Consider the following 27,462-nt stretch of genomic DNA (forward strand, 5'->3'; position numbering starts at 1 on the left):
CATAATTCTTTTCTAGGTTGGGTTGGGGTGAAAGGGGAAGATCTGGAAAATCAAGAGTATATTAACTCAAATTTTGGCACATAATTATTCAAATAAAATTTTAATGACTTCAGTCAATACAACTGAAAATGTAGTGTCATAAAGGGCATTTCCTGCTAAATTTCAAAATACAGTTTGTGGGCCATTTCTGAGCAGAAGCATCAAATCCTACCGAGTATGCAGTTTATTAACTAAGACGACAGATACTATCATGGTAGGAGGAGGGGAAGAGCAATGATCAACTCACACAATTTGGCTAAGAAAAAAAAACAAAAAACAATGTAAATAATAAAATAGCTACAGATATTAGTAAAATAAAAATGCAATCTCAAATATCTGTCTCTTAAATTACTAGAAAAGAAATTACAGATAAAGTTACAGCAAATACAGTCTTCACAGATCTGGGTAACTTTATTTGCAGTTTATAGTGATTTTTAAGCCCTATATCCAATGAAACCATTTTTAAAAGCTCTATGAGGAAGGGAAATTTAGATGTCTATTACCCTTTACTTTAAAAAAGAAAAAAAAAAGCTTAAATTTCTGAATGAGCAAGATTCACTTTTGCAGGTAGAGGCCCTGCTTCTTCATGGTCTTCAGCTTTAGATCTAACAACCACAAGAGAGGAAGCTGGATATCTGTTTAGCTTTTGTTCGTTCACAAATTCCAAGTCACCATAGATACTCAGCTTCTGCAAAAGAAAATCAATGCGTATTACAATAGTTAAGAACCTCTCTGAGTACATCCTCAAATAGTAATTTAATCTACAGGTATTTGGTAAAACAAAAACAAAAACTCTACCGACATCCTCAAGACTGAAGAATGCTTTTACTCAATGTTACTGATAAGTGATTCAGCTCCCAATGGATGGCCAAAGAAAACTTTTCCACATGTCCCAGCTTAAAATACATAGAGGTATAGCAACTGAGTATCAAGAAAAATTGCTCAGGTTTCAGTGGACATAAATCTGACATGCTGTGGCCTCCTTAAACCCCAGAACTAACAGGCGCTAATTTGCTCTGGGGCACGGCGAGAGAGAAACTTTCACGACCCTAACGGCATTTAGACCTTGAAGCAGTGACCAAGACCGGTTTCAGTGATCTCAAACATCCACATGGAAGAAGCTACCTAGAACAGGGTAAAAGTGTAAAATGTGTGCAAAGAAATGAATGGGAGTATATGGACACTCTGTAACCAGTAGGTATACTGATTTTGTGACTACTCTGAATTCTCAAATTCCAATTAAATATAAGGGTACAACAGAGAGCTTTTCAAAAGTGTTAACTTGATAAGTTTACCATCCAAGTATCCTTTATGAAAAACAACTACTTAAGAAAGTACTCCAGCAAAATAAAAGAATTCAAGAAAGCAAAACACACCGAATACAAGAAACAGTAGCAGTTGAGATGACTTAGAAAATGAGAAGAAGGCTAGAACAAAACAATAAAAGGTTCCATTAAGCAGAGATATTTGGAAGATTCTCTTGGGAAAATTTTAAGTAATTCAGGTTTACATTTACTTTTATGTGACTCTAATCACCACTGTATTTGGTTCTATTTTGCATATTTACATAATCATATAGTAAATGCTATCTACTGGATTTTAATGTTTTTAATATTTTTTAAAAGTTTTCATTTATTTGAGAGATACAGAGAGAGTATGATCAGGGGAGTGGCAGAGAGAGAGAGAGAGGAAGAAAGGAGACTCCCAAGCAGGCTCCATGCTGTCAGCACAGAGTCTGACGAAAACTCACAAACTGTGAGATCATGACCTGAGCTGAAATCAAGAGCTGGAAGCTTAACCGACTGAGCCACCCAGGCACCCTATTTTTATTTTTGAGAGAGAGCAAGCGAGAGCGAGAGCACACATGTAGGGGTGGGGGGGTGGGTGGGAGGAGGGTCAGAGACAGGGGGGGACAGAGGATCTGAAGCAGGCTATGGACTGACAGAGAGCCTGATGTGGGGTCTACCGAACCATGAGATCATGACCTAAGCCAAAATCGAACACTTACCGACTGAGCCACCCAGGCGCCCCTGGATTTTAATTTTTCAAACTAATCTATTAGAAAAGCACAGAGGGATATATAAATAATTAATATTTACATTTTATTGTCAAGGGTCATAATAACTAATGAAAACTGAGAGATAGACTACGGGAAGAAAGGAGAAGGTAAGGAAGTATGAGGAGTTCAAGTAAATCACTAGAAGTATACAAAATTCACATTACAAAAACAAGAGCATGGAGAGACAAGGTGAGGTGGGACACAGTATAAGTGAACCAAGTTCCTCATTCTTCAGTAGGAAGACCTTAGATGATGTCTGAAGTTGATAAAACAAAAAATGGAAGATAAAATAGAAGATCAAAGACAAAAATAAAAATGGAAGATAAAATTAAAAAGTGGCAGCTACTTGGAAAAATTGTTAAACTATTAACTGGTTTATCTGAGAAGTGAAGAAAAGGAAGACAATTTAATTCACATGCATTATTACTTCTACAAGTTAAAAAGTAAATTAATAAATATGTATTTGGGTTTTAGGCCTCGTTCTGCCACTAACCAGTTATGGGATCGTGGATAAGTTACTTAAATCTCTCAAGCTCAGTTTCTAACAGAATTTGCATTTAAAAGCTGTGGCATTTACACTGTTTTCTGATTTTCTGACTCTTATCAGACTTAATACTTCAGAACAGCACGGTTTTTGGTCTTTTTTAAGTTAAAAAAATAATGCTTATTACAGTTTTTTTTTTTTTTTTAATTTATTTACTTTTAGAGAGAACACAAGCAGGGGAGGGGCAGAGAGAGAGGAAGAATCCCAAGCAGGCTCTGTGCTGACGGGGCAGAGCCTGACTTAAGGCTTGAATTCAGGAAACTACGAGATCATGACCTGAGCTGAAATCAAGAGTCTGATGCTTAACTGACTAAGCCACCCAGGTGCCCCCTTATTACAGTTTAAGACATATTTACTCTACTTCCCAGGTCTTGGAAGCCTTTATCATTCCATCTTGATCATAATATTCTCAATTGTATCTCTAGTGCCTTGAACAGAGCTTGGCACAAATCAAGTTACTCATAAATGTATGTGATATACTAACATGAATGTTATTAGGAGTCTTCTAAAAGCCTTTTTTCTTTGTAGAAAACTGCATCTTATTTTGCAGTTAGAATTCTGAACAAAATAAACAAAACCCCCCACAGCATACATCCAAACCTAATGTCAAATGTGGGAATAAATAGGGTTTGAGGCCCTTGGATACTGCCTTAGAAAGACAGGAGAGGAAAAAAACCCACTAGGTTATCAGCAGAGGGAACGAGGTAGCCCAGAGCCACTCAGGGCTACTAGGAGAGCCATGGGGACACTATGCTGAGGGCACAACTTCTGCAAGCAGAAACTCCTCATCTATTTTTTTTTTTTTTTAACGTTTATTTATTTTTGAGACAGAGAGAGACAGAGCATGAATGGGGGAGGGTCAGAGAGAGAGGGAGACACAGAATCCAAAACAGGCTCCAGGCTCTGAGCAGTCAGCACAGAGCCTGACGCGTGGCTCGAACTCACGAGCCATGAGATCATGACCTGAGCCGAAGTCGGACGCTTAACCAACTGAGCCACCCAGGCGCCCCCTCATCTACTTCTTCCACACAGGAGGCATCCTCGTCACCCTCAAGGGGAGGCTCTCATCAGGAAGAGCAGCACTGGGTTCCTGTGCTGCCACTTCATCTGCAGCAATGCCCGGGCCTAGTTTGACCATGAGGTAGAGACAGCTGGAGTGGGCTTGGGGATCCTCAAGTGGCAGGCCAGAAGACAGGAGTGGAGTTTCAAATACCAGCGCCACCAGATCCTTGACAACCTTATCATTCTTATGTGCCTCTGCCTTTTGGTGCAGTGTCTGCACAACGGGGTGGTCAGTGTTAAGCTCCAGGGGCTTTCTGGCCATCCTATTGCCCACTATAGAGTTATCCCAAAGCGCCTGGGATATGATCTGTTCCATGTTAGCTAAGTGCATTAGTCATAATGCAGCAGGGTGAAGACGTAAGCCTACTGGAAACTGTCACCTTCTTATCCAAGATTTCTTTCATGAGTTTGCAGAGGTTCTCAAGCTTGGCCTTACTCTCCTCCATTTTCTTCTTCTCCTCTTCATTCTCAGGTAGCTCACGCCCTCCTTGGTAACTGAGACCAGACTTTTCACATCAAACTCCTTGAGCTGCTACGTGCAGTATAGTCAGTAGGCTCGGTCATCTACCTTGAAGCCCTGCTTCCACATTTGCTCCACAAGAGCAGAGTTGACAACCTGCTCTTTGTTCTCACCAGTGATGTAACAGATGGACTTCTGGGTCTCCTTCATGTGAGAGACATATTTTGACAGAGAACTCACCTCATCTCTAGACTGGGAGGTGTGACAGTGCAGCAGCTCGGAAAGGAGTTGCCAATTAGTCAAGTCTCGAAGGATTCCAAGTTTTAACTTTTTAGAGATTGGCTCATACAGTTTCTTATAATTCTCCTTGTCTTCTGCCAGCTCAGAGAAGAACTCAAGGCACTTATTGACAATGCTTTTGCAAATGACCTTCGAGATTTTGCTCTGCTGCATTCTCCGGAGATGTTGAGGGGCAGGTACTCAGAGGCAACCACAACCATGGATGAAGTTGAGATACTCCCATAGCAACTCATCACAGCTGTTCATAATGAACAGATGGCAGATGGAGAATTTGTTATTTTTCTTTTTACTCTTGCTTTCGGAGGTCAAAAGGAGCCCAATAGGGGATGAACAGCAATGCTCTGAATTCCAATTCATCTTCTAGAGGTAAGTGCTTGATTACCAAGCGGTCTTCCCAGTCATTGGTAAGGCTCTTGTAGAACTCTGCATATTCCTCCTGGGTGGTATCATCAGGTTTATGGTCCAAATGGGCTTAGTCTTGTTCAGTTCTTCCTGACAAATATATTTCTCCTAAGTCTTATTTTCTTTTTGTTGTCCTTCCTGCTATCATCCTCCTCATCTGAGCCTACATCTCCAGTCTTTGGCTTCCCCTCATTATCCTTATCTTCTTTCTCACCTTTCTCTTCCTCTGCCTCATTATCAATGATTTCTCTCTCTTGTTCCTTCTCCAAATAAAGGGTGATAACATAACCTATGAACTGTGAGTGCTTCTTCACCACTTCTTTGACCTGACTCTCCGCAGTACTGTGTCCGGTCTTAAAGTAGAGGATCACTTCGGTAGCCTAGCCAATGGGCTCACCATGGTCTGCATGTACAGTGAAGGAGCCTCCAGCAGAAGATTCCCAAGCATACTGCTCATCATCATTGTGCTTTGTGATCACAACCACTTTCTCTGCTACCAGGGAGGCAGAATAAAAGCCAACACCAAACTGTCCAATCATGGCGATGTCTGCACCAGCCTAAAGAGCCTCCGTAAATGCTTTAGTACCTGACTTGGCAATGGTTCCCAAATTACTTATGAGGTCAGCTTTGGTTATGCCAGCCTGTGTCCACCAGAGTCAGCGTTATGTTCCTTGGGACTGGGATGTCAATTTTCAACTTTTTAGCACTGTCCAACTTGGAAGGGCCTGTCAGGCTCTCATAGTGAATCTGGTTCAAAGCATCAGAAGCATTACTGATCAACTCCCAGAGGAAAACTTCCTTGTTGGAATAAGTATTGATGACAAGAAATTAGAATCAGGCAATTTCTGCCTGGAAGGCAAAAGTCTCCATCTTCTCCACTCTTGGTACACTATCTCAGGCACCATAAAGGAGAAAAGCTACATGCACTACAGACCAGGGCGGGCAGGGACTGTGTCTGGCTCACACTCTGCAACAAGGCTGCACAGGAGTTGCTCAAGAGAGATAAAACCCTTTCTAACTGACCGCCTGAAATCAGAGTATTACGATCTCGAAAAATAAGAAAAAAGGAAGCACACAGATGGGAACACTGAACAGCATCTATATCACCATCTGTTGCAACAGAAAATTTCCCTCTGATCTCTAGGAATGAATAATCCAATACTGCTACATCCTGATCTCACATGTCAAGTTTGACCTTCCTGACAAGGGCCACTATGAATGACGACTCTTTATCTTAAATGGATAGCTCAACAAGAGAAAGCGTCATGCCATGAAATTTCAAAAATGACATAAAAACTGTGAAATAGGAAAAAAAGGAGAGAAAAGAGAATCAAAATCTTTATAAATGACACTGCTTCAAGATCAACCAAACAAATGAAATTCTTTGCCAACTCTTTCTGGTCATTATAATCAAATGATAAATGATGAGTACCTACTATGTGCAAAGCAGGCTAAAGATAAATTATTACAGAGCTTTCCTAAATAAGAAAAACAAAGCTGCTCATAAGTTTCTAAGACCTCTTGACCTCTTTACCACAATTTTAAGCTTTGTTGTAATGACCGAAAAGGAAGCTTTTTATATTTCATGTTTGAGCTCTCAGATACCAGATCAGTACTGAAGAGAGACTCTCAGCAGACTTAAGATTTCCTACAAACACACAAGATTATATATGTAAGTAATTTAACAACATATAAGTAACATGGCTCACACGTGAGTTATACTTGTGGAACTTAAAATGAAGTCTCCTGTTACTATGGAGAGGGGTCAGAAATAGTTTGTGTTTCAATAATAAAATCAACAAAAAGGCTTTATGAAAGTAAAGTTTTAAAATAGGTGGCTTTTGGCCAAGAAAACCAAGTAATTTTTCTCGTGCTAAGTTTTCAGCTATTTTTTTACAGTAAATAGAGGAACAAATACCAGGGACAGAGATATTTTGAAACAAGAAACAAAATATTAACAATACGTATTAAAAATTATTATTATTAAAAATTTTTTAACGTTTATTTATTTTAGAGACAGAGAGAGCACAAGTGGGGGAGGGGCAGAGAGAGCCAGAGACAGAATCTGAAGCAGGCTCCAGGCTCTGAGCTGTCAGCATGGAGCTCGACACAGGGCTCGAACCCACAAACCATGAGATCATGACCTGAGCCGAAGTCGGACGCTTAACCGACTGAGCCACCCAGGTTTCCCAATATTAAAAATTATTTGTGCTGAAAAGAAATCTGCTAAAATGGAAACACCATGATAGTTTTGGATGGTGACTGACTTTTTTGTTTCTTTATACATACTTTACAAATTTCGACAGTAAATATATGCAATTTTTATAATGAGAAAACAATAGTTAAAACTACATTATTACTTAGCCAAAGTTTGGATTCGCATTACAAAGTAAAGCCCAAGAGCAGAGAATCTAAGCGGCTGTTTTCCACACGTTTTTCTAGAAAATCTATTTTCTTAGAAAAGCACAGGTCCTTTGAAGATGGAGCCATAATTTGATTGTTAAGGATATGCAGTAGAGTTCTAGAGAGGGGTGAGAAAGTAACATCCATATGGCAGGTATCTGGGGGGAATATACCAGCTGCCCACAGGACTCTGCGTGGTGCTGATGCCTTAGGTTTTATGATCACAAGCGTGTGGGGGCATCTGTGGCAACAAGTGAGGTGTTTCCCCAAAGAACTTGGAAAACAGGAGAGAAAATTTCTCACAGAATTAAAGCTATACAATCAAAACAAAATTTATCAGAGCAGAGACAACACCTGAACAGAAGAGAAGATCAAGAGTCATCTAAAAGGGAGGGAAAGAGCCCCAGGTCTATAAGATGTAACCAAAGCCACGATGAGAAGCGGTCATCTCCACTAAGTCAAATAAGGCGATAAGAGAGGAAAAACTATGAAATGTCCACCTATGAACTGTTTGGATAGGAGAGAATTTGAAGATCCTGGCGCAAAAACATGAACCACGTGGTCCGGGTGGTATCTATCTTCCTAGTGTCAAAGAGGTCCCACGGGGAGATCAGTCCTGAGATGAACCACATAATCAACTCTGCTGTTTATGATTTCAGGCTAACTAAAGACACTTCAGGGTACTAGCTTTGGAGTCAGATTCCCCGGGTTTAAATTCTGGTTCCACCACTACTGGTAGGTGACATTGGGGAAATTAAACACTCTCTTTTACAGTCTTCCTACCTGGGAAATGGGAATGATAACAGCAGCCATCTCACAGAGTTCCTGAAAGGACTCCATGTGCCAATTCAGGTAAAACACCTAGAAGGGTGTCTGCGAGAAAGTGTTCAACGTCAGTCAGGCCTGGGGACCAGGATCCAGCTTGTGGTGGACTTACAAAGTACATTCTGCCTGAGGCCAGCCATTCAGTCCTTCCCGGCAATCTCCAGACCAATCTCTATGGAATCTTGGGGATTCCAGACCAATCTCTATGGAATCTCTATGGGGAGTAAGGAGAAGGAGCTGTGCTGACATACAAAAAGCAAGGAACGAAGTGCCACAGGGTGGGTGGGGATCAACAAAGATTTAGTAATAGAGGTTTGTAGCTTTGTTGTCACGAGGGTTTAGAGAGAGCATGGGGCAGCTCTAAAGGAACAGGCCAAGGCATTCCTATGTTACGTAAGTAATTTCGGTTTTATCAGGAACAAAAAAAATGATTAAAATATGGACAACAGAACTGAACAAGAACACATGTAGATAATGTAGCCAGAGGATGTTATTAGTATATTCATATCATAAACAGATGAGTTCTATAGAAATCTACTCATTCTCTAATACTTCCACAGTTCAAGGTTCTTCCTAATCCTAACTTTATTCATTTTGTTTAATTTCCTAAGTTCTTTTAATTAAGTCAATTCCTTACAGTCCGTCACTGACAGCTTATTCTTGCCTGTACTTGGGAAAATTACCCACCCTCCTCTCTCTGCTAACCTATACCTTACTAGCCATTTTCCAAAATTCAGGTCAAGACCCCCATTATCCAAAAGCCCTCCCTGACAATCTCTGCACATAGACTGTGCTTTCCTTGACACTTTATACGTTTCCTATTTGTGCCACCTTATTAGCCATGGGAAAGGTGGTATGTATACAGGAAAAAAAACAGGAGTCGCAAGTCAAAAGACATGAGCTGAATTCCAGCCTCAATATTTTCATAGCTGTGCAAATCCAGGAAAGTTACCTAGACTTTGTAAGCCTGTTTACTCATCTACAAAATGGGTAAGAAAACCTGCTCCAGTGTATTGCTAGACATAGAAGATACATGAAAATATTTTGAACATTTTAAAGAACTCTACAAATGTTAGTTACCAACATTATCCTGTCCCAGTTTCTAGCTGCTTGTATCACACAGTATCTTAATAAAAAATATGAAATATCGTAATCATTACTCATGTGTAACCTTATATTAAATAAAACCTATCTTTAAAAACTACCTTTCTAGTCTACTCAGATAAGGCTATTATTGTTCAAGCACCATGGTAGGCACATCCTAACTATTTATTCGATTCTATTTTAATTTCTCTTTCTTCTTTTAAGTCTTTTTCTATTACACTTTGGAGGCACAGGAAAACTAAAGTTTCTTTCAGTTGGATTTGATGTCAACAGACATTATTATTCTCTATACAGTCACATAAATAACTTTCTTTTCTTGAAAGCTAAGTTGAGTCACCAAATTATAGCCTTTTCCGCAAACAAAAATCCTTTACACAGTTAGGTTTCTTGGGCCAGTTAAATTTTAATTACCAAGGAAGTCACAATCGTCTTCCACCTCTGTCAGGGTTAGGTAACAGCACACAGTAACTCAAAACCAAATACTCCAGCCATGTCACTTCTAAAGCAGCAATTCCTGCTGAACATCTGTGGCAGTTAATTTAAAATTTTAAGTAGTTCTACAAGTCTTCCTTCTTACATATCACCTTAGAAACTGGTATCACCAGGTTCTCTCTATGCTCAAAAAACCAGGGAAAGAGAGAGACACCTTACTCAAACCAGCCAACATATGCGTCACTCTGGTAGCATCGCAGAGCACTGGGAACAGTGATTCTTCTGCTGCAAACCTGCCATTTCCATGGGTGCCGACACACATCTGTGTGATTAAAACCACCTAATCTTCTCTCATTCCATTAACAGAGAGGCCTTGTTCCTCTAGTTAACAAATAAGGCGTTCAAAACGGTAAATCATATGGCTCATACTTCAAACGGCCAAAGGGCTGGAATTAAATTTACCTCAGAGGGAACGTACTGCTCCACAGCCGTGGCAACAGTTGCACAACAAATCCAGAGCAGTACCATCACCGAGAGGACGAGAGTCGTGGTTAAAATCCATCCAGAGTTACTGAAAAACAAGTTAGTCATGTTAAAATTTCCTAATGTAAAAAGAAGGAGATTCTTAATAATTAAAGGCAATCAACCTGATGTATTTAGTTTAATAATACAATTAAAACTTCACATGTACTACCTTTAAAACTATTTGTTAGATTTTTTTTTAAAAACATTTATTTATTGTTGAGAGAGAGCAAAAGTGGGGGAGGGGTAGAGAGAGAAGGAGACACAGAATCTGAAGCAGGCTCCAGGCTCTGAGCTGTCAGCACAGAGCCCAATGCTGGGTTCGAACCCATGGACCAATTTACAAAAGCGCATCTATTATGAGACATTCTGTACCCATTATAGCATACCTTAGTAAAGAGATAGTTAAATTTCTCTTACGTTTAAAATATCATAAAATTGGCCAGTTACAAGAATTAGCAACTGAAGTTTTTTCTATAATTGACCTATTGTTTGCCAAACAATAATAAAAACAAAAGTCAAGCTATTTTTAAATATCTAGTAGTCCAGTTCTGAATAAACTGATACTTAAGGCAGGTAGTCTGATTTTCACATCTGTGCTCATCTGATACTGCCTGATAAAGGTCTATACTCACCACTGTAACCCATTTACTTGATGGTTTGCCAACACTTGAACATGCTAAAGAAAAGGTATGTGGAGTCACTGTGTGTGGGCAAAAGAGGTGGACACTGAAAAATGCACTGCATCTAAAAGCAGGGAACGTCTATATGATGTTTTAAGTATTCCAATTTAGAAAGATAACAGTAGACAACATTTTTCATGAAAAAAAACAAAAAACAAAAAAAAACACCCACTTTACATATCCCAGCCCTAACCCGAGTACTAAGGAATTTCCTTCCACGAAATGAGAAGAATATACTTGATATCTGGATTCTAGTGACAACTAGTTAAGCCAGAAAACAGGGGCTCAGTGTACAATCAATCTGCTTCTTCAACTTCCACAATAAAACGATCCTACAGATTCTCAACTATCTCTTCTCTCTTCTGTTCGGGAGTTACCACAGCTCTCCAATCTGATCTTCTATCCTTCACATAGAAGCCTCTTCCTAATACTTAGATTTGATTACTTGCCTGCTCCTACCTAGTTCCTGTCCACCTGGTTTGGTCAAATCCCTGATTCTCCTGACTCTCCAATGCATAGTAATACACTTTATGTATTTAGTAGGAAGCCAGCATAACTGGAAAAACAATTAAATCTGCTACAACTAGCAAAGCTCTCTATTCATTATTTAAGACTTATTTCTATTTCCTTTGTCAATCCTCCCTTTGAAGGTATATTCCTTGTATTCTGTATATGAGAGATGTGTATGTGTATGTGATACACAGCAATCACCACTGCTGACGGTTTGCATGTCTGTCTCTACCATATTAGACCTGAGAACTCCATAGAGTCAGAGACTGAAATTCTTTCTTTAGGTTCAAAGTCCCTAACACGGTTCTTGGTACACAATAGACTCTTTGAGAAGAAACGGCAAGTGGAAAAATGAGTTGACCTCAACTTCCATTCTAGAAGCTAAGGGTACCTCCATAACAGCTATACAGTACAATAAAAAGCACTGCAGTCAAGAGCCAGATTCCACTGACTGGCCAGGTGATCTTGCATTCATCATGGAAAACGCATGACCCTTTAGAAAAGACAACTATAGCAGAACAGGACAAGTAAAAGATGTAGGTTTAGAAAAGCTAGGTTTGAACTTTAACATAGTGGGTATATATAACCTTAGGGGTGGGCAATTCACCTCTGACCCACCTACTTATCACAGTGTACTGTTCTAAGAGCCAAATGAGCTCACTGAGGGGGGGAAAACATTAAAAAAAAAGAGTATTTTTTATTAAAATGTAGAATACTATAATTCATGTTTGTGCACAGAAATTTCTAGGCATTAAAACTCTAGTTATAAAGTTACTTCTTTTATAAATTAAACATTTACAAAATTACTTCTAAAATGTTAAATTTAAAAGAACTACATGAAATACAATGATAAAATGCTAAAGAGTGTAAGTCACCAATAAGCTACCAGGTAGTATACTATTGAGAATAAGCTGTAACTCAAGATTAGGTGATTACTTAGGTTTCCTAAGACCAGCAAACTACAACAAAGATCCTAAATATTAGAGAGAGGAAAAATTGCCATATTCTGCCAAGGTCCAAAGCAGGTTTAGAGATGAAAGGAAGGGAAAATTTAAAGTTAAAGCCCCATTTTCTTACCCAGTCTTTAAAGAATTTGGTAAAAGGTATTAATTTTTAGGTGCCAAATAACCCTACTGATACCTGACAAAACCTGTCGAGAAACTATTTCTATTGTAAGAAATGACAGAAGTGGGCAGTTTAACTACTGCAGTGTTACACTTGAGACAGAACAGCATATACCGGAGTATACACACCGTGAGGGCAGGGTTTACCAAATGCTTTGTCTGGTGAGTAGATGATTATCAGTAAGTGCTCCAGGCCACTGTCTTTATTTTTTTTATTTTTTTTATTTTTGGAGGGATGGAGGTGGATATAGGGGGAGAGCTCACATCAGAACTCTATGGAGGAGAAGAAGCATACGTATTTTTTTCATGTTTTTATTTATTTTTGAAGGAGAGAGAGAGAGATAGAGCATGAGTGGGGGAAAAGCAGAGAGAGAGAGGGAGACACAGAATCCAAAGCAGGCTCCAGGCTCTAAGCTGTCAGCACAGAGCCCGATGTCGGGCTCGAACTCACAAACTGTGAGATCATGACCTGAGCCGAAGCCAGGCGCTTAATCCACTGAGCCACCCAGGTGCCCCAGATGACTATGTAGATAAAAACAAAATCCAACCCCAAACCATTCAGACATATTTTAAAGCTTATTTTAAATGTCTGGAGAAGCACATTTCTTAACATAATAAATCAAGGAATCTTAACAAGAACAAAAATGCTTTGGTATTGTGAAAAAAACTACCTGCTTGGGTTTTATTACAGTAGTCTATTACCTTTTAAACAAACTAAAATATCCCAAAGTACAAGTTTGGTAGGAAAAGGGTTTTAAAAAAGTTTTTTTTACTTTTGAGTAGCTTGTATAGTTTTATTTTTTCATATTTTACTTATTTATTTTGAGAGAGAGGGAGAGTGTGTGCGCGCACGAGTGTAGAGAGGCAGAAAGAGAGGGACAGAAAATCCCAAGCAGGCTCTGCACTGTCAGCGCAGGGCCCAATGCAGGGCTCGATCTCACGTACCAGGAGATCGTGCCCTGAGCTGAAATCAAGAGGTGGATGCTTAACTGACTGAGCCCCCAGGTACCCCAAATATAATTTTAAAATAATAAAAAGGAATGCATCTGCTACAAGCCAGATTCTATCTCCTCTACATATAAATAAACAGGAATACGTACAGAGAGAGACATCTTAAAAAGCCATCACTTTCTCCATCTTCAAGATAGTTCCTATGTGTTTGAGAACTTCTCATTTGCAGATCTGCTGAAATAACAAGGTACAATTCATGACATCCTGTATCCCAAGAGCTAGCCTCAGATGACTACCCGTAGATACGTTCACTGTACAGACACCCAGTTGTTTTTATAAGTGTAATCTGATACGTTGATAATGAATGCAAGTTCCTCCGGCACATTAAAAACCAAATGGATATTCTACCACATTATGGATTTCCTATTTTATTTCCAAATTCTTACTGACGTTGCTTTCTGTTTAATTACATTCTGTTTAATTCTAATTACAAAATAATTATAAAATTAATTAAATCAGTATCTAAAATAAGGTATGAGCCAGTACATTTTAAAAGGTGAGCTCAGCTTTAGGTTGATGTTTTATATTCCTGTAAGTTAAAATTTATTTCTAGTCTAAAAGTAAATAGAACAGGAACTCACACCTTCGGGCTGATTTCACTGTTTGGTTAGCATATTACAAAGTATCACAGTATCTTACTAGTTTATAGTCAAAATATCCTTCAAAGCCAATTACATGTTTGTATACTATTGGTTCTCAAAGTGTGATCCCCTGACCAGCAGCACCAACAAAAATCTGGGAACTTGTTAGGAATGCAAATTCTCAGGTCCTATCCCAGATCTAGTAAATTGGAAACTTGGGAAGTGGGGCTCAGAAATCTTTTCTAACAAGCTCTCCAGATCCTAATGCAAGCTAAAGTTTGAGAACCACTGTTTAAGAGTTATTTGTTCACTTTCTACTAGTGTAAGAATAATCATACAACTAATTCCAGACCACAACCAGATTTGCTAATGTTGTTATCCCAAGCTACTGGAAATAAAACTTACAGGACATTTTGCTTAGCGACGATTCTTTCAAATTTGTAGGCTCTTGCTCCAACTGTGGTGCATACTGGATTTCTGGCTTAGACTAAAATGATAATGAAAGCAATTAAGCCATTTGTACTTCTTATGCTTTTCTAAGTAACAAGTTCTATAACACATCATCTGTATAAACATTCGAATTGAGAAAAAGTAACAGAAGTATGGTATAAAAAATAAAACACATTTACCACAATATATTTTAATTGCACTTCCTAAACATCAGATCGAGTGCCTTGCAAAGAAACAGACAGATTTCTGGCATCATCAAGTATCTAGTCAGTTTAACTTTCTGACAACATTAAAAAAATTAAAAAGCAGGGACAAATGACAACATACTGCATTAAATATCATACCCTGCAAAAATGAGTTCTAATTCTAGTTGAAAAAAGAGTAATTTAGCAGGCTGCTGAAATTTTGGGCTACACTAGTATTATCTCTATTTTTCTCATCTGAAACATTCCATTCTTCCCTCAGTATGAGTAACTCATACATTATAGCTAAACACTCCATACTTTACATCCTCTATGGAGCACAGACCCCCTGGAGTGGGGGTTTCTCCATTGTAGTTACACTTGATACAAAGAAACAAAGCTAATCTCACATCCAATCAGGAATGAATGAGGGCTCTACTCTCACATTCAACTCAAGCTTTAAAAGCTAATTAGCTTTAGGACACAGAACTTATTCACAAATTTAAAGAGAAAAAAGTCCTTCTGTGTTTTACTTATTACCAAATTATGTACAGAGGACCCAACACTCAGGATAGTGCTAAAAATTACATGGTAGCCTTACAGTGAGCCATTCTATTAGCAATATTAAAAGGTTTACTTTATTACATGGGGTAAAGTGCCACAACATAGTTTGTGGTACATTTGAGGAATTTAAGTACCAAATTAAAAGGAAGATAGCATGGTAGGGTGTGATATGTGCCTGAGAGCGAAAAGTGACCTGTCTTAAGTCTAATTGTTACCTACTGACAGGGTGATCTTAAAAAGTTAGACTGTTTCCTTATCAATAAAATAGGGATAATACAACCTCAGGAAGGTATGCAGATTTGAGATAATATATGTAAATGCCTAGTACCTAAGAACCTTCAAGAAAAGCAGCTATTATCATCACATCACATGGTAAATAATGAGGTAGGAGAAAAGTTACTTCTCTAGGAGGCAATATGCTTCTTTAACAAGCTCTTACAAGAATTATGAGAAAAAGCACTATAATAAAAGCTAAAAATTATGTCATATTGCTTTTCTTTAATATCCGTATGTGATATACAGACATGCCATTATTTACATTCAAAGTATATTTATTATTATCTCTCATATCTAGTGGTTTCATTTCATCAATTTAACCACTATAACATTTAAAAGACTCAGAATTCTTGTTAGATAAGGATCAGCGGGGCTTCCACAGGCTTCCAATGGGTAGACAGAAGAGTAAGTCACACTGTGTCCTGATGCCCAATGTTTTAATGTAGGTCAAATTAGTAATTATTATTTGATGATGTATATGGCGCTATGCCAAGACATTCATTTAAGACATGTACATTTACTCTTGTCAGTATTTAGATGAATCTATGAAGCATAGTCATTACCTGGAATATCACTATTTTTCCATCATCAGCTTGAAGATAGAAAGTCCAGGAAGAGGTTATGAAGCTCTGTGCAGAGTCCATCATGTCACTCCAGAATGACCTTACCAGAGTTAGAGGGAAAAGTAGATGCATTTTTGGCATCAGGGACATGAGCTTCAAAAAAATAAAATAAAATCATATATTATTTTTATATATGTATATTCAAGAGAACAAACTTAATCAACATTCCTCAAATCCTGATTGAGACAGAGAATAAAAAGTGAAGTGATTCTACTAGCATTAAACTCTTAGTTATCTATGCAAATTAACTGTGATAAAGCTTAATATCCCAGGCTACTTTATCACCAAACACACATATAAACTACCTGTCACCTCTATCAGGCTTTTGAATTAGGTCCCAAAATACATTTTGGAGAATCTTAAGATTTGATTAAAAAAGGATTAGCAAGGACTCAAGAGATAGAAGGGGGAGGGAGAAATTATACCATCCTCATCTTTGATGTTTTCATGTAAAATAAATCATTCTAGGGGCGACTGGGTGGCTCAGTCAGTTAAGCATCTGACCTCAGCTCAGGTCATGATCCCACCATTTGTGAGTTCGAGCCCTGCATTGGGCTCTGTGCTGACAGCTCAGAGCCTGGAGCCTGCTTCAGATTCTGTGTCTCCCTCTCTCCTCTCTCTCTCTCTCTTCAGATTCTGTCTCCCTCTCTCTCTCTCTCTCTCTGCCCCTCCCCTGCTCACACTTGCATGCACTTTCTTTCTCTCAAAAATAAATGAACATTAAAAAAATTTTAAATAAATCATTCTGCAATGAATGCTGATGGAAAAGGGGAAGGAAAAAAATCAATCAAAAGAATATATGCATAAAATGTAAGACATCTGATAATAGGGCAGGGTGAGGGGAGTATTTATGGGCTATATATATTCAGCTCCTAATATATAAGCTACTCATTTTAACATTAATTGGTTTCATGTCCCCATTCCCCCAGTTCTGACTTCTTTGCTTATTTATTAGCAGCAGTGGGCCCCTCTAGAGCACAAGTATGAGATACCATTTGCTGAACTCTAGAGATAGCTTTCGTTCTGCTGTATTTCAAGAGAGGCATTACGGGGTAAGAGATCAGTTTTTAGAATCAAAAGACCTATATTCATGATCCAATTTCCCCACTAATAGCTGTGAAATCTTTCATTGATTAATTCACCAAACAAGTATTCAGAGATTATAAATTTTAGGATATCAGGGACCATGTGTATTTTATACATCAATGTACACCTGTGTTTAATCTGTGTAATCTATATAGGACAGAGGTTAAAAATAGGGTAATACATGTATATGGAGAGAGGCACCTAACCCAAACCAGAGTGAGAAGTGGTTAAGGCTTCACACAGGGAATGACACCTGCCCTGAATCAAGGGGATTCAATAGAAGGATGGAGAGTAGAAGAAACAGAAGCACGTAATAACTCATCATACTGTAAAAATTAAGAACTGTCCACTACGTATACAATTAAGAGAAAAAAAACGACTCTTAAAAATTAGAAAACATGTTTAACATTAATCATAATAAGAGAAACATAAATTTAAACTACCTTAAAAGTGGTACATTTTCAGGAGTCAGGGAAGGGGGGAAGGAGGAAAGGAGTGGGTAGGGGATTTCTTTTTGGGGTGATAAAAATTCCTGGAATTAGACAGTGATGATGGTTGCATAACTTTGTGAATATACTAACAACTATTAAATACTTTAGAAGGGTGAATTTTATAGTATGTGAATTATACCTTGAGTTAAAAAATTGGTAAAATTCCACAAAGAGCAATTTTGCTCTATTTCTCAAAATTAAAAATACAGATACCTCTTACTCAGCAATTCGACTGGTTTTATTCTATTCGTATAAATGTGCAAAGTAGGCAACATCGCTTATAAATGAAAAAGATTAGAAACAAGGTACATTTCCAAATAAGAGACTGCTTAAATAGACACATCTATAATGGATTATGCAGTAAAAAAAAAAAAAGAATGATTAGACATTCTTTGTGTATACTTGTATTTTAAAAAAAGAAAGAATATCTGTTTCCTTGTATATGCATAAAATACCTGTCTTGGTAACACTTGCTACATTAATGGAGAAAAACTGAATGATGAAGAGATACAGGGGTACGAGATATTTCACTACATACTCTTTTTACCTTTTGAGTTCTTTACCATGTAAGTATATTTCCTCTGAACAAATTTTTTCCAGTGTGTTTGGAGGACAGAGTATGAGGGGTGGGGAAGAGAGATGACATAAGAGAGGAAATCAGGAGCCAGGCTGTGATAAGTGGTTTGGACTTACTCCTGTACGTAATGGGAGGTACTGGTACTGAAGAATATAAGATAGGAGAATAACATGATGAGAGTTCCATTTAGAAAATAAACATCTGAACAAAGACTAAAGGATGGACTAGAAGCGGGTAAAGTGGGAAAATAGTTTGGAAGTTTAGTAATACAGATGAGAAATAATGATGATTTAAGGAAGTAAGGCAATGGCAGTTGGGGTGGAAAAAAATGACTCTGAACTATAAACTTCTCTGAGCCTCAGTTTTTTCATATGCAAAATGGGGATAATATAGTGGACCGAGAGAAAAAACAAAAGAGATTATGGATGTGAACAGAACTTTTGGAACTTTTAACAGTAAAGCATTATACAAAAGTAATTATGCAGTTGAGTTTTCTATTTGCAAACATACAATTTGTTTGCTGAAAACTAATTATAAAATATAACACTAAAATAGTATCAAGTGGGCGATAAACACTTCAATACAAGTCAGTGCAATTTAAGCAGGCAATTTTGAAAGGCAGTATTGTTTCGTACTTGTTCTTGTCTCAGTTCAGCGAATGGCAGCTGATTCTGGCAACCAAGATGGCAAGCATATTGCTCATCAGATTGGGAATATGCTTCTGTACATGCTGTAAGAGAAAAACAGTCAAATTACAAGGAAAAAGAGAGAGAGGAAAGAAGAAAAGGAGAAAGAAGGAAGAAAAGAAAAGGGGGAAGGATAGAAAAGAAGGGACTTGGCATTTTATATAAAAATTTCTTATACTTAAAAAGCATTTTATCAATATGAATTCTCAAATTTGGTAATAGTAGCAAATATATTATTGTTAATAAACCCCATATCTTCTACCTCTCACGTGTCTGATGTTTCGGGTATAAATCTACTGATTACACACTCAGGCTCAGGCTATATGATAACATTCATAATAAGGGAATCCTCACAGCTAAGGCTGTAAAGTGGAAAAAACACTGGTCTGGCATAAGTTTTGGCTCCATACACTCTTGGCTGTGTATGTGACCTGGCCTGTGCTGTTTAACCTCTCCAACTATTGACTTCTATATTTTTAAAATGGAAATAGCATCACCTACTTCATGGAGTTGAACAAAACAATATATTTTAATGATCGACACAGATGTATGATATTACTGTAAAGAATTAGATCATTTCGCTGAGAATCAAGGGTATTCCCACGGCAAGGAAAAACAAAACAAAGCAATCAGCCTAACACCCTAAATTCTGAGAAACTGAACTTAGAAAATGTTCTATAGTAGGATTCTGAAGTTGAAATGAGTATATACCCTCTCATTTAGCTCACTAGAGCCATTTCTTTCCTGTGACATAGAACACTTTACCACTATAACAATCTTTTATTTCTTTCCAACCCAGTCATGCATTTGTAATATACTTCTCAAAGGTGTTAGATCATAAACTGAACTGCACTAAGCTAACAAAAAGATGGCCAGTTAGGAGACTGAGCCATAAAAAGTAAGGTTATGATACCAAGGAGACTGGATAGGAGTCATGGCACAGTGATAGGGAGAAGAGAGGTACTTCCTGCTACACTGAGGAAACAGCATGATGTAATGAATGGAGAAAATTCCATTACAGTTCTTTAAAAAGTTAAATGTCAGTTTTGTCTCGATTACAGGCTTCTTTTATTAAACACATCTCTTTCAGCAAAAGGTAAAAACAGTGGTTTAAGAGATGACAAAGACTTTGGTTACTTCTTTTATCGGCATGACCCACAAAGAATACACTATTAAATAGTGAGTCAAAGGCCTGATTCAGTAAAAAAAAACAAAAACTTGGAGCTAAATTAACTGGCCTATGATTGAAAGGCTTTGGAAAATTATACTATCCACTGAAAAGGTAGTGATGAATTATGAGAAGGGTAATTACTACTGCATTTAAACCAAATGCTTGGTTAAACAAAGGTGTCCTATCCATAGTACAAAATAAATATTGTCTCAACAAACAGAAGTATCCCCTACTTTTCGGAAGTTCATAGCTATTTTTGCTAACCAAAAGAAATCAAAAGAGGATTTGTGCTTTTCAAAAAAGAAAGCGAAAACAGCGTCCAGCAAGTGTTCCGCAGTGAGCCCCACAGAGGCAGCGCACGCTCAAGCAGCAAGAGCGGCACCACCAACCTCCTTCCCTGGGAACTACGCTCAGCATCTCAGCGTCAGGCCACCATGGCTCTGAACTGTGTGAGCATCTGTGTTTTATCTTGATTTATTTTGTGCATCCGTTAGCAAGATGTGTCCTAAAGTATCAGAAAAGCCTAAGAGAGGTTATTTTTTGGGTCTAAAAGCACTCAAAAATTTTTCCATGTAAATTAACGGGAATTGCTTTGCTTTATGCCATTGTGGCTTATGAAAGGTTTCATAGGAACACTCTACTTTCCTACAGCGGGGACTCCTACAGATGAAATTTAAAGCCCGTGAAATTTCTAGCAGCTGCTGCTACAACTCTGACTTCATAATAATTAAAATATGCACAAAATTAGTTTAAACAATATGCTTGCCATTTTCTGAGGAAAAGACATAAAGAGCATAACATAACCCAAAGAAAGCAGAATGTTATATATTGCTGATATCATTAGCATAGCATCTTACCAGATTCACATTCCATTTTGGTCCGATTTAAATCAATTCCATCATCCACAAATTGACAAATTGAAAACAGCCTGCAACCTCTCTGACATGCATACAACTCCTCTTCCTAGGGAGTTCAAAAAGAAGGAGGATTACCAAAAAATAAAACAGTACTTTTCTCTCAGGGAAAAGAAGGTCAAAAAGAAAGCAAAGTTAGTAGGGTTTATTATAAACGGTCCAATAAAATTTTATAACTGAAAGAAATATGATAGGAGCCAGGTGATTGATACCCAAGACCTTTGCCATATAAAGAGGCTTTAGTTTCTTATTTTAAAAGTGACACCCAAGAAAAAAGCCTACTGGGTAAAAGTATCACCTTTTTCCAATATTCCAAGGTCACATTTTATGGGGAAAAAAAATTGGAGATAAAAACAACAGTGACATCATCAGAAATTTAGCAGAGGTGGAAATGAGTGAGCAAGTACCTTAGGATGAATAGCATACTTCTGCCACATAAATATTTATACAAATCATCAGGCTTCTCAAGAAAAAGTAGTATGACTGGCTTCACAGAGCAAATAGTGTCATAAAGGCCCCCACAAAGTGAGGCACACAGCTATAAAAATGCTTACATGAAAGGGTTATTGAAACTTGGCTTACTTTAACTGAAAACACAAACGAGAGCAACAGTGTGGCATATGAGAAAGGCCTTTAGGATCAGCCAGACCTGGACTAAAATCCTCTGGGCGAGTGATGCTGCCGAAGTTACTTTACCTACTTAAACCTCAGTTTTCTCATCATAAAAGGGGATAATAGCTATAAATGATCTCCAAACCCCTCAACAATGCTGGAAGATAGCTATTCCTAGTATAGTGGCTGGGACACAAATGGTTCTCAGTAAACGGTAGTAGTGTTAATCATAACAGATTTTTAAAACAAAACAACGGTTGTAGGCATCATTGTATATCTATGGGAGCTCAGGACAGGGTAGATTTTTCATTACCAGAAAATGTTAGCTGCTTAATAAGACTAATGATGATGTCTTCAATAGGTTTTTCTTAGAGGAAATATATACAGTATTTGAAACAAACCAGTACATGTGGGGGAACCCCCTCAACTTACTGTGTGATCCACTGTGTACAAATTGGCAGGCACCTAATAAGGAAGCAAACAGCATGTGCATATACCAGTTAGCAACCAATGAACACAAAGGTATGCATTTCTTTCCAGTAGAAGGATCAGTAAAATTTATGCAGCAGCAACAATCCATTAAGAAGAGATGGCTGCAGTCTAATATTAAGCAGTTGTTATCAGATGACTTTGAAGGTGGCATATATTTGGACCTCGGTTCTAGTTGCATTTACTGTTAAGGCGAAACTGAAAGAATTTTAACAATTAAGATAAATTTCATACCTGAGTAGCTTTTGCAGCTTTGGAAAAGTGGAAGAATTCTCTTACGTATTTGGAGTACACGTTTTCTTATATTGCAGAGGAAGCCTGAGCTCATTAGTAGGAGCTATATTGCATGCCATTTCATTTTCAGGTATGTTTTCTTTTGTTAAACCAAGCCAATAAGCCCTCCAGTCCCATTTTCAAAAGGGAGTATGGCATGACGAAAAGAGCCAGGGTCCAAGAATCAGTCCTGGTTTGAAGCTCAGCCTCACCACTTATTCTGTACAATCCTGGGAAGGTGACAATCTCTCTCACAGTCTCAGTTTCTTTGGTTGTAAGCTGGGGACAATACTCTTGAATCAATCTTATGATGGGGATTATATATTTTATATCCACAATACCATGAATATTATGCCATACTATCTAATAAATAGACACAACAATAATATATTCAACGAGTACCCACAATGTGCCAGGCACCATGCTAACACCTAAAGTATTATACAATATCCAGCACAGAGTAGGTACTCAGTCGGTAGCTATTAAGAATCCTATCCCAGGGGCGCCTGGGTGGCTCAGTCGGTTGAGCATCTGACTTCGGCTCAGGTCATGATCTCACGGTCCGTGAGTTCGAGACCCGCGTCGGGCTCTGTGCTGACAGTGCAGAGCCTGGAGCCTGTTTCGGATTCTGTGTCTCCCTTTCTCTCTCTGACCCTCCCCCACTCATGCTCTGTCTCTCTCTGTCTCAAAAATAAATGAATGTTAAAAAAAAAAAAAAGAATCATATCCTTATTCCAACTAAGTGTTTCATGTACTACATAATATTATTGTTCTAAGTAAATATTTCATGCTCTATGTATCTCAAATTATTGGCAAACTAATCTAAAATATATCTCCTCTGATTTAGAGCACAAGGAAATGGTGCTCCCCACCAAAACAAATACCAGATAAATAATTAGAAGGCACTTCAATGATGCTATCTATGGAATATACACATTTTCTTTCCCAGAGCTAAGTCGAGCTAACTATTCTCATTATTCAGCACCACTGATACTATAGGTACCAAACGGGTTTTATGACATATAGCAGAAGAAATAACTACCTGTTGTCATCTGTTAGGCACTGTGATAAGAGTGCCACATACATTATCTTTAATCATCACACCAGCTCTGCAAGGTGTGAGGGTTTTGTTTTTGTTTGTTTTTTTACGGCTGACAAAATGAAGTCATGAGAAGTTAACTGATCAGCAAAAACACACAGTAAAAGTGGAGCTGGGAATGGAACCCAGGTTTATATGGTTCCAGAGCCCCCACTCTGTTTAAAAACGACCAGGCTGCACGGGATGCCTGGGTGGCTCAGTTAGTTAAGCATCTCACTGCGGCTCAGGTCATGATCTTGCAGTTCGTGGGTTCAAGCCCTGGATCAGGCTCTGTGCTGACAGCTCAGAGCCTGAGCCTGCTTCAGATTCTGTCTCTCTCTCTCTCTGCCCTCCCCCCTGCCACTCTCTCTCTCAAAGACAAACACTAAACAACAACGACAAAAAATGACCAAGCTGGTTCTAATTAGTTTTGTTGTTAACATAGGTCTCTCCTATTTGGATCCAGACAAATGACACAATTGCACTGCTGAGGAAAGTGAAATGGTAACTACATAGTAATTTTGAAATAATTACTTACAAACAGGTCAAGTGTTCTACTTTCTTGCAACAAATAATTAATTCTGAAAAAGAGTCATTAAAATAACCCTATCTTCCAGTTGCACATACCAGACTAGAAAGGCTATGTGAGCTTCTAAATTCATCTCATTTCTGGTAACACACAAGGCTTTTTCCTGAACTGCAAAGCACAACAATTCAGAGGGCCAACAGAAATCAGTGAAGTAAATTAAAAATTTTAAATATAACTTTACTAATAGAAGGCAGCACATTGTAGCCAGTTTTAGGACTGAATTCCTACTACTCCACTACTTCTTGGCTATGTGGCCTTAGACAAGTCACTTAACCTTTCAGAGCCTCAACTGTAAAGCCCTACTTTGCATGCTTGTGAGAATTAGGGATAATGGGTATAACTCCCTCATCACACTGGCTCACAGAGAGTAGGCAGTTAATAGATTTTAAGTTGATCTAACATACAGGGAGCCAGACGACTTAGAGTTCCTGGTGAGAACAGCTTTAATAAATAAGCAAAAATGACTTACAGATATCACATCAATTGTTAAAAATTGTTAAACTGTGGATATTATAAAAGTACCTGAAGTTTCCAGAAATGTTTCTATTACTTAATTACTCTCCCAGCATTCTGGGTCACACTACAAGTTTGCTAAGAAAAGCTCAAAAAGGGGGGAAAAAAAAAAACCACAACCAAACACTAGGTTACAAAATAAGTCTCCGCCCAATGCCAGGCCAAATCAATATTAGTGAGTTTCCTCAATCTTGATGAGAGGTTTATAAGCAGAGAAGAAAGTAATGTGTTTAGGGGCAGTACACACTGATTTAAGCCTGGAAGTCAGAATTTCTCATTTCTCTCTTGATTGCTCTATTAGTGTCTGACTGAAAACTTTAGGGTAATCTCTCCCACACTTTTTCTTGAAAACATAATCCTCATGCAATGTAAAATCCTGCAGTAAACAAGATATAGGGGAAGTGAAAGCATTTAGAGCTTTTCATTTCAAAGACCTGAAAGTATTTTGCCAATAAGAAACATCCTAAACTTCAGTAACCCTGTCCTCATGGTCACTTTGTAGTCTGAGAGAGCAAACAGGGCTAGCCACACGGTAAAGCCAACAGCACAGAAGAGATGAAGGGAAAACAAGGAGAAAAAAGCCAGAAACATGAGCAAAAGCTCATAAAAAAAGCAGTGGGGGGAGGGGAGCATAGATCCAAAATTACATATGGGAAAGGGTGGGGAGTCGCCACGCAATTGACCATGTCGAGTAAACAGAGTTCCTAAACTGAGAAAAACAACTTGAGGAGTGGGATGGAATTAAAGGAAAGGCATCACAGACGGGTGCACAAGGAGTGAAAGCTGGGTCACTCCCCTCCGTAAACTGGGACCCTGAACCCCCCCCCCCCCGCCGCCCCAGAGCAGTCTCATTTCTATACTCGCTCCACAAATTCCCCCTGTCTTCTGCACTGAACGGTTACGTTCTTTGAATGCAGAAACCTAACTGCTTCTTCTCTAAGCCATCCCAAAGCCCTAGTGGCAGCGTCTTGCACGCAGTAATTCAACACAAGCAGAAAGCCCTTCCTGGGCGTCTCACAACTCCTAGGGCTGACTTAATACGTTTCATACCACAGTGGAATTGTCTACTTGTCGGACTCCCAGAACAGACTGTGCGCTCCCAGCCCGGAGAAGCGCTCAGTAAACATGGGTTACGAACTCATCTTTTGTGGGTTTGCATATCTGCTCCTCCCCCGCGACCGTCCCTTAAGCTCGTTGAAGGTGAAGACCCTGCATTAATCATCCATATCCTCCTCCCCAGCCGCCTCGCAAGCTCCCAGAAGAAAGAAGTCCTGTCTTTTTCATCTTTGAGTCCCCCCAGCCCATATTATAGAGTAGATGCAGCACAAACTTCCCATTAATTACAGCAGGAGCGGGGTGTGGGGTAGAATTAGGGAAGAAAACAGGAGCACACAGGTGAGAGACAGAGGTTGAAGGGTGTGGGTTCGACACCCAGGTTCCCAGAGCTGACAGATGTGCGGGAGAGCGAAGATGGGCAACCAGGGGAGGGTTGTAGCCCGTTTCGGACGGGCCCTACCTTGGGGTAGGTATGCAAGGGGAAGGTCAACTGACAGGCCCGGTGACAAGACGCCGTATCACCCAAGATCGAGTCAAACGCTTCAGCCGAAGCGGTCCCCGAGCCTCCGGCCAGGGCCATGGTCAGCAGCAGCAGCGGCGGGAGCCCCAGTTGGGCCCTGACCCAGAGGCTCCCCTTCGACGCCGCCATTTTGTTTCCCTCTGTCACAGCAGCTCAGCTTGTTGCTGTTTTCTTTTCAGGTTTTCCTCCGCCTTCCGGGGCCAGCCCCTTCCCCGCCCCTCAGGCCGCCGCTTCCGCCTCCGCCGTCTCCTCAGCTCCGCCCTGAGCCCACCCCGCGCCCCGAAACTGCCGCCTTCCGCCCCACCTCCAAATCTACGATCTTCTCTTAGGTTGGCAAGAAGAGATGGATCCAACCATCGCGAGTATTAGAACGAACCGGCATTCCCTGACTCCTTCCCTCCGCGGGGTACGCTGGGGGATGTAGTTCTCCTCTGGCTAACAGTGCACGGTGGGGTCGGGAAAGTTGATCTCGGAGAACTACAATCGCCCTGGGCGGGCCTCACCGGCTCCTTTGCAGTGCATTCTGGGGAATGTGGTTTGCTGTGGCTCGGAGACGCTTCGCTGGGTGGCGGAGCCAGTTCCGAGAAACCACGGTCTGGGAAGGAAGCGTCGGTTTAATTCTCACCCCCACGGCCCAGGCTTGGGTCCTCAGCGGGTGCGCTCTGGAAGGGTCCAGCTGCTGGCAGGACTGCTTTTCCTGGTGGGTTTCACGTCAGACCGTTGTTGGGTTCCCCTTGCTGGGCCCCTGAGTGCTGAGGGTAGAGGAAGATGGTGTTTCCCTTTGCCGGGGGATCCACAACACGACAGTCCTGGTTAGGGTCTTTTGATCACCGAGCAATACCTGGAGATGATTGCTTGTTGTGAGGACCCTGCTGAGATCTGGAGGTGGTTGTTAGTTGCAGGTTACTAGGGGGATCTTTGGAATTGTGATTATGGTGAGATAGTTGTTAATAGAGCTTCACGGAACTCGGTGGAACTTTTAATCCTGCCTCAACTTCACCTAGGTTGGAAGAGGCTTTGGAAGTCACCAGATTCAACGCCTGGCCCAATATTGGAATCTCTTGCACAGCGTGCACTTCTGAAGCTAGGCACCTCCTAACTCAGGAATTAGACAGATCATTATATACAGTTTCAGTTCATAGCAAGATATTTCTTTTCCAAGACGAAATTTTCTTTCCTGTAAATTCCACCCCAGTCCTCCTAATTGAGGAAGGCTTCCAGAGTATATAAAAGGCCATTATGTTACTTTAG

At 39.4% G+C, this 27,462-nt stretch overlaps 2 protein-coding genes and 1 pseudogene across 10 annotated transcripts in view; 1 reads left to right on the top strand and 2 right to left on the bottom strand.

The window, feature by feature from the left end:
* Positions 1-84: 84 nt before the first annotated feature.
* On the bottom strand, positions 85-27,073 carry TMEM59 (transmembrane protein 59). Of its 8 annotated transcripts, none has more exons than XM_045035881.1 (9): positions 26,516-26,539; positions 22,126-22,158; positions 21,025-21,130; positions 18,946-19,040; positions 16,097-16,249; positions 14,467-14,548; positions 13,570-13,654; positions 10,093-10,201; positions 85-727 (listed from the first exon to the last, which is right to left on the bottom strand). In XM_045035881.1, exons 3-9 carry the CDS (start codon positions 21,038-21,040, stop codon positions 572-574), a joined length of 696 nt encoding a protein of 231 aa, XP_044891816.1. In that variant the 5' UTR covers positions 21,041-21,130; positions 22,126-22,158; positions 26,516-26,539; the 3' UTR covers positions 85-571. The 8 variants fall into 8 exon arrangements, with proteins under 8 accessions (XP_044891816.1, XP_019692611.1, XP_019692612.1 ...); XM_019837052.3 differs by lacking the exon at positions 26,516-26,539 and adding an exon at positions 26,152-26,420; XM_019837053.3 differs by lacking the exon at positions 26,516-26,539 and adding an exon at positions 26,152-26,419 and having other exon boundaries at positions 13,570-13,651.
* Positions 1,965-6,918, bottom strand: LOC102901620 (annotated as a pseudogene).
* TCEANC2 (transcription elongation factor A N-terminal and central domain containing 2) overlaps positions 26,755-27,462 on the top strand; it is a 35,842-nt gene continuing 35,134 nt past the window's right edge. The window contains exon 1 of one of the 2 annotated variants that reach the window (XM_019837057.3): positions 26,755-26,911. The gene's annotated coding sequence lies outside the window, so the exon portion shown is untranslated. The remainder of the gene's footprint in view (positions 26,912-27,462) is intronic. The other variant, XM_003990126.6, reaches the window with a different exon arrangement.

Source organism: Felis catus, chromosome C1 (assembly GCF_018350175.1).
Source record: "Felis catus isolate Fca126 chromosome C1, F.catus_Fca126_mat1.0, whole genome shotgun sequence".
In the NCBI taxonomy this organism is placed as follows: domain Eukaryota; kingdom Metazoa; phylum Chordata; class Mammalia; order Carnivora; family Felidae; genus Felis; species Felis catus.

What these genes read in the sequence shown, in the direction of transcription:
- TMEM59 (XM_019837052.3), bottom strand. Translation starts at nt 26,340, where the DNA reads ATGGCGGCGTCGAAGGGGAGCCTCTGGGTCAGGGCCCAACTGGGGCTC. An exon ending in CTGAACTGAGACAAGAACAA is followed by an intron (nt 16,250 to 18,945) that starts GTACGAAACAAT and finishes ATTTTTTTGAAG; the next exon opens with CTCATGTCCCTGATGCCAAA. An exon ending in GTCGCTAAGCAAAATGTCCT is followed by an intron (nt 13,655 to 14,466) that starts GTAAGTTTTATT and finishes TTGTTATTTCAG; the next exon opens with CAGATCTGCAAATGAGAAGT.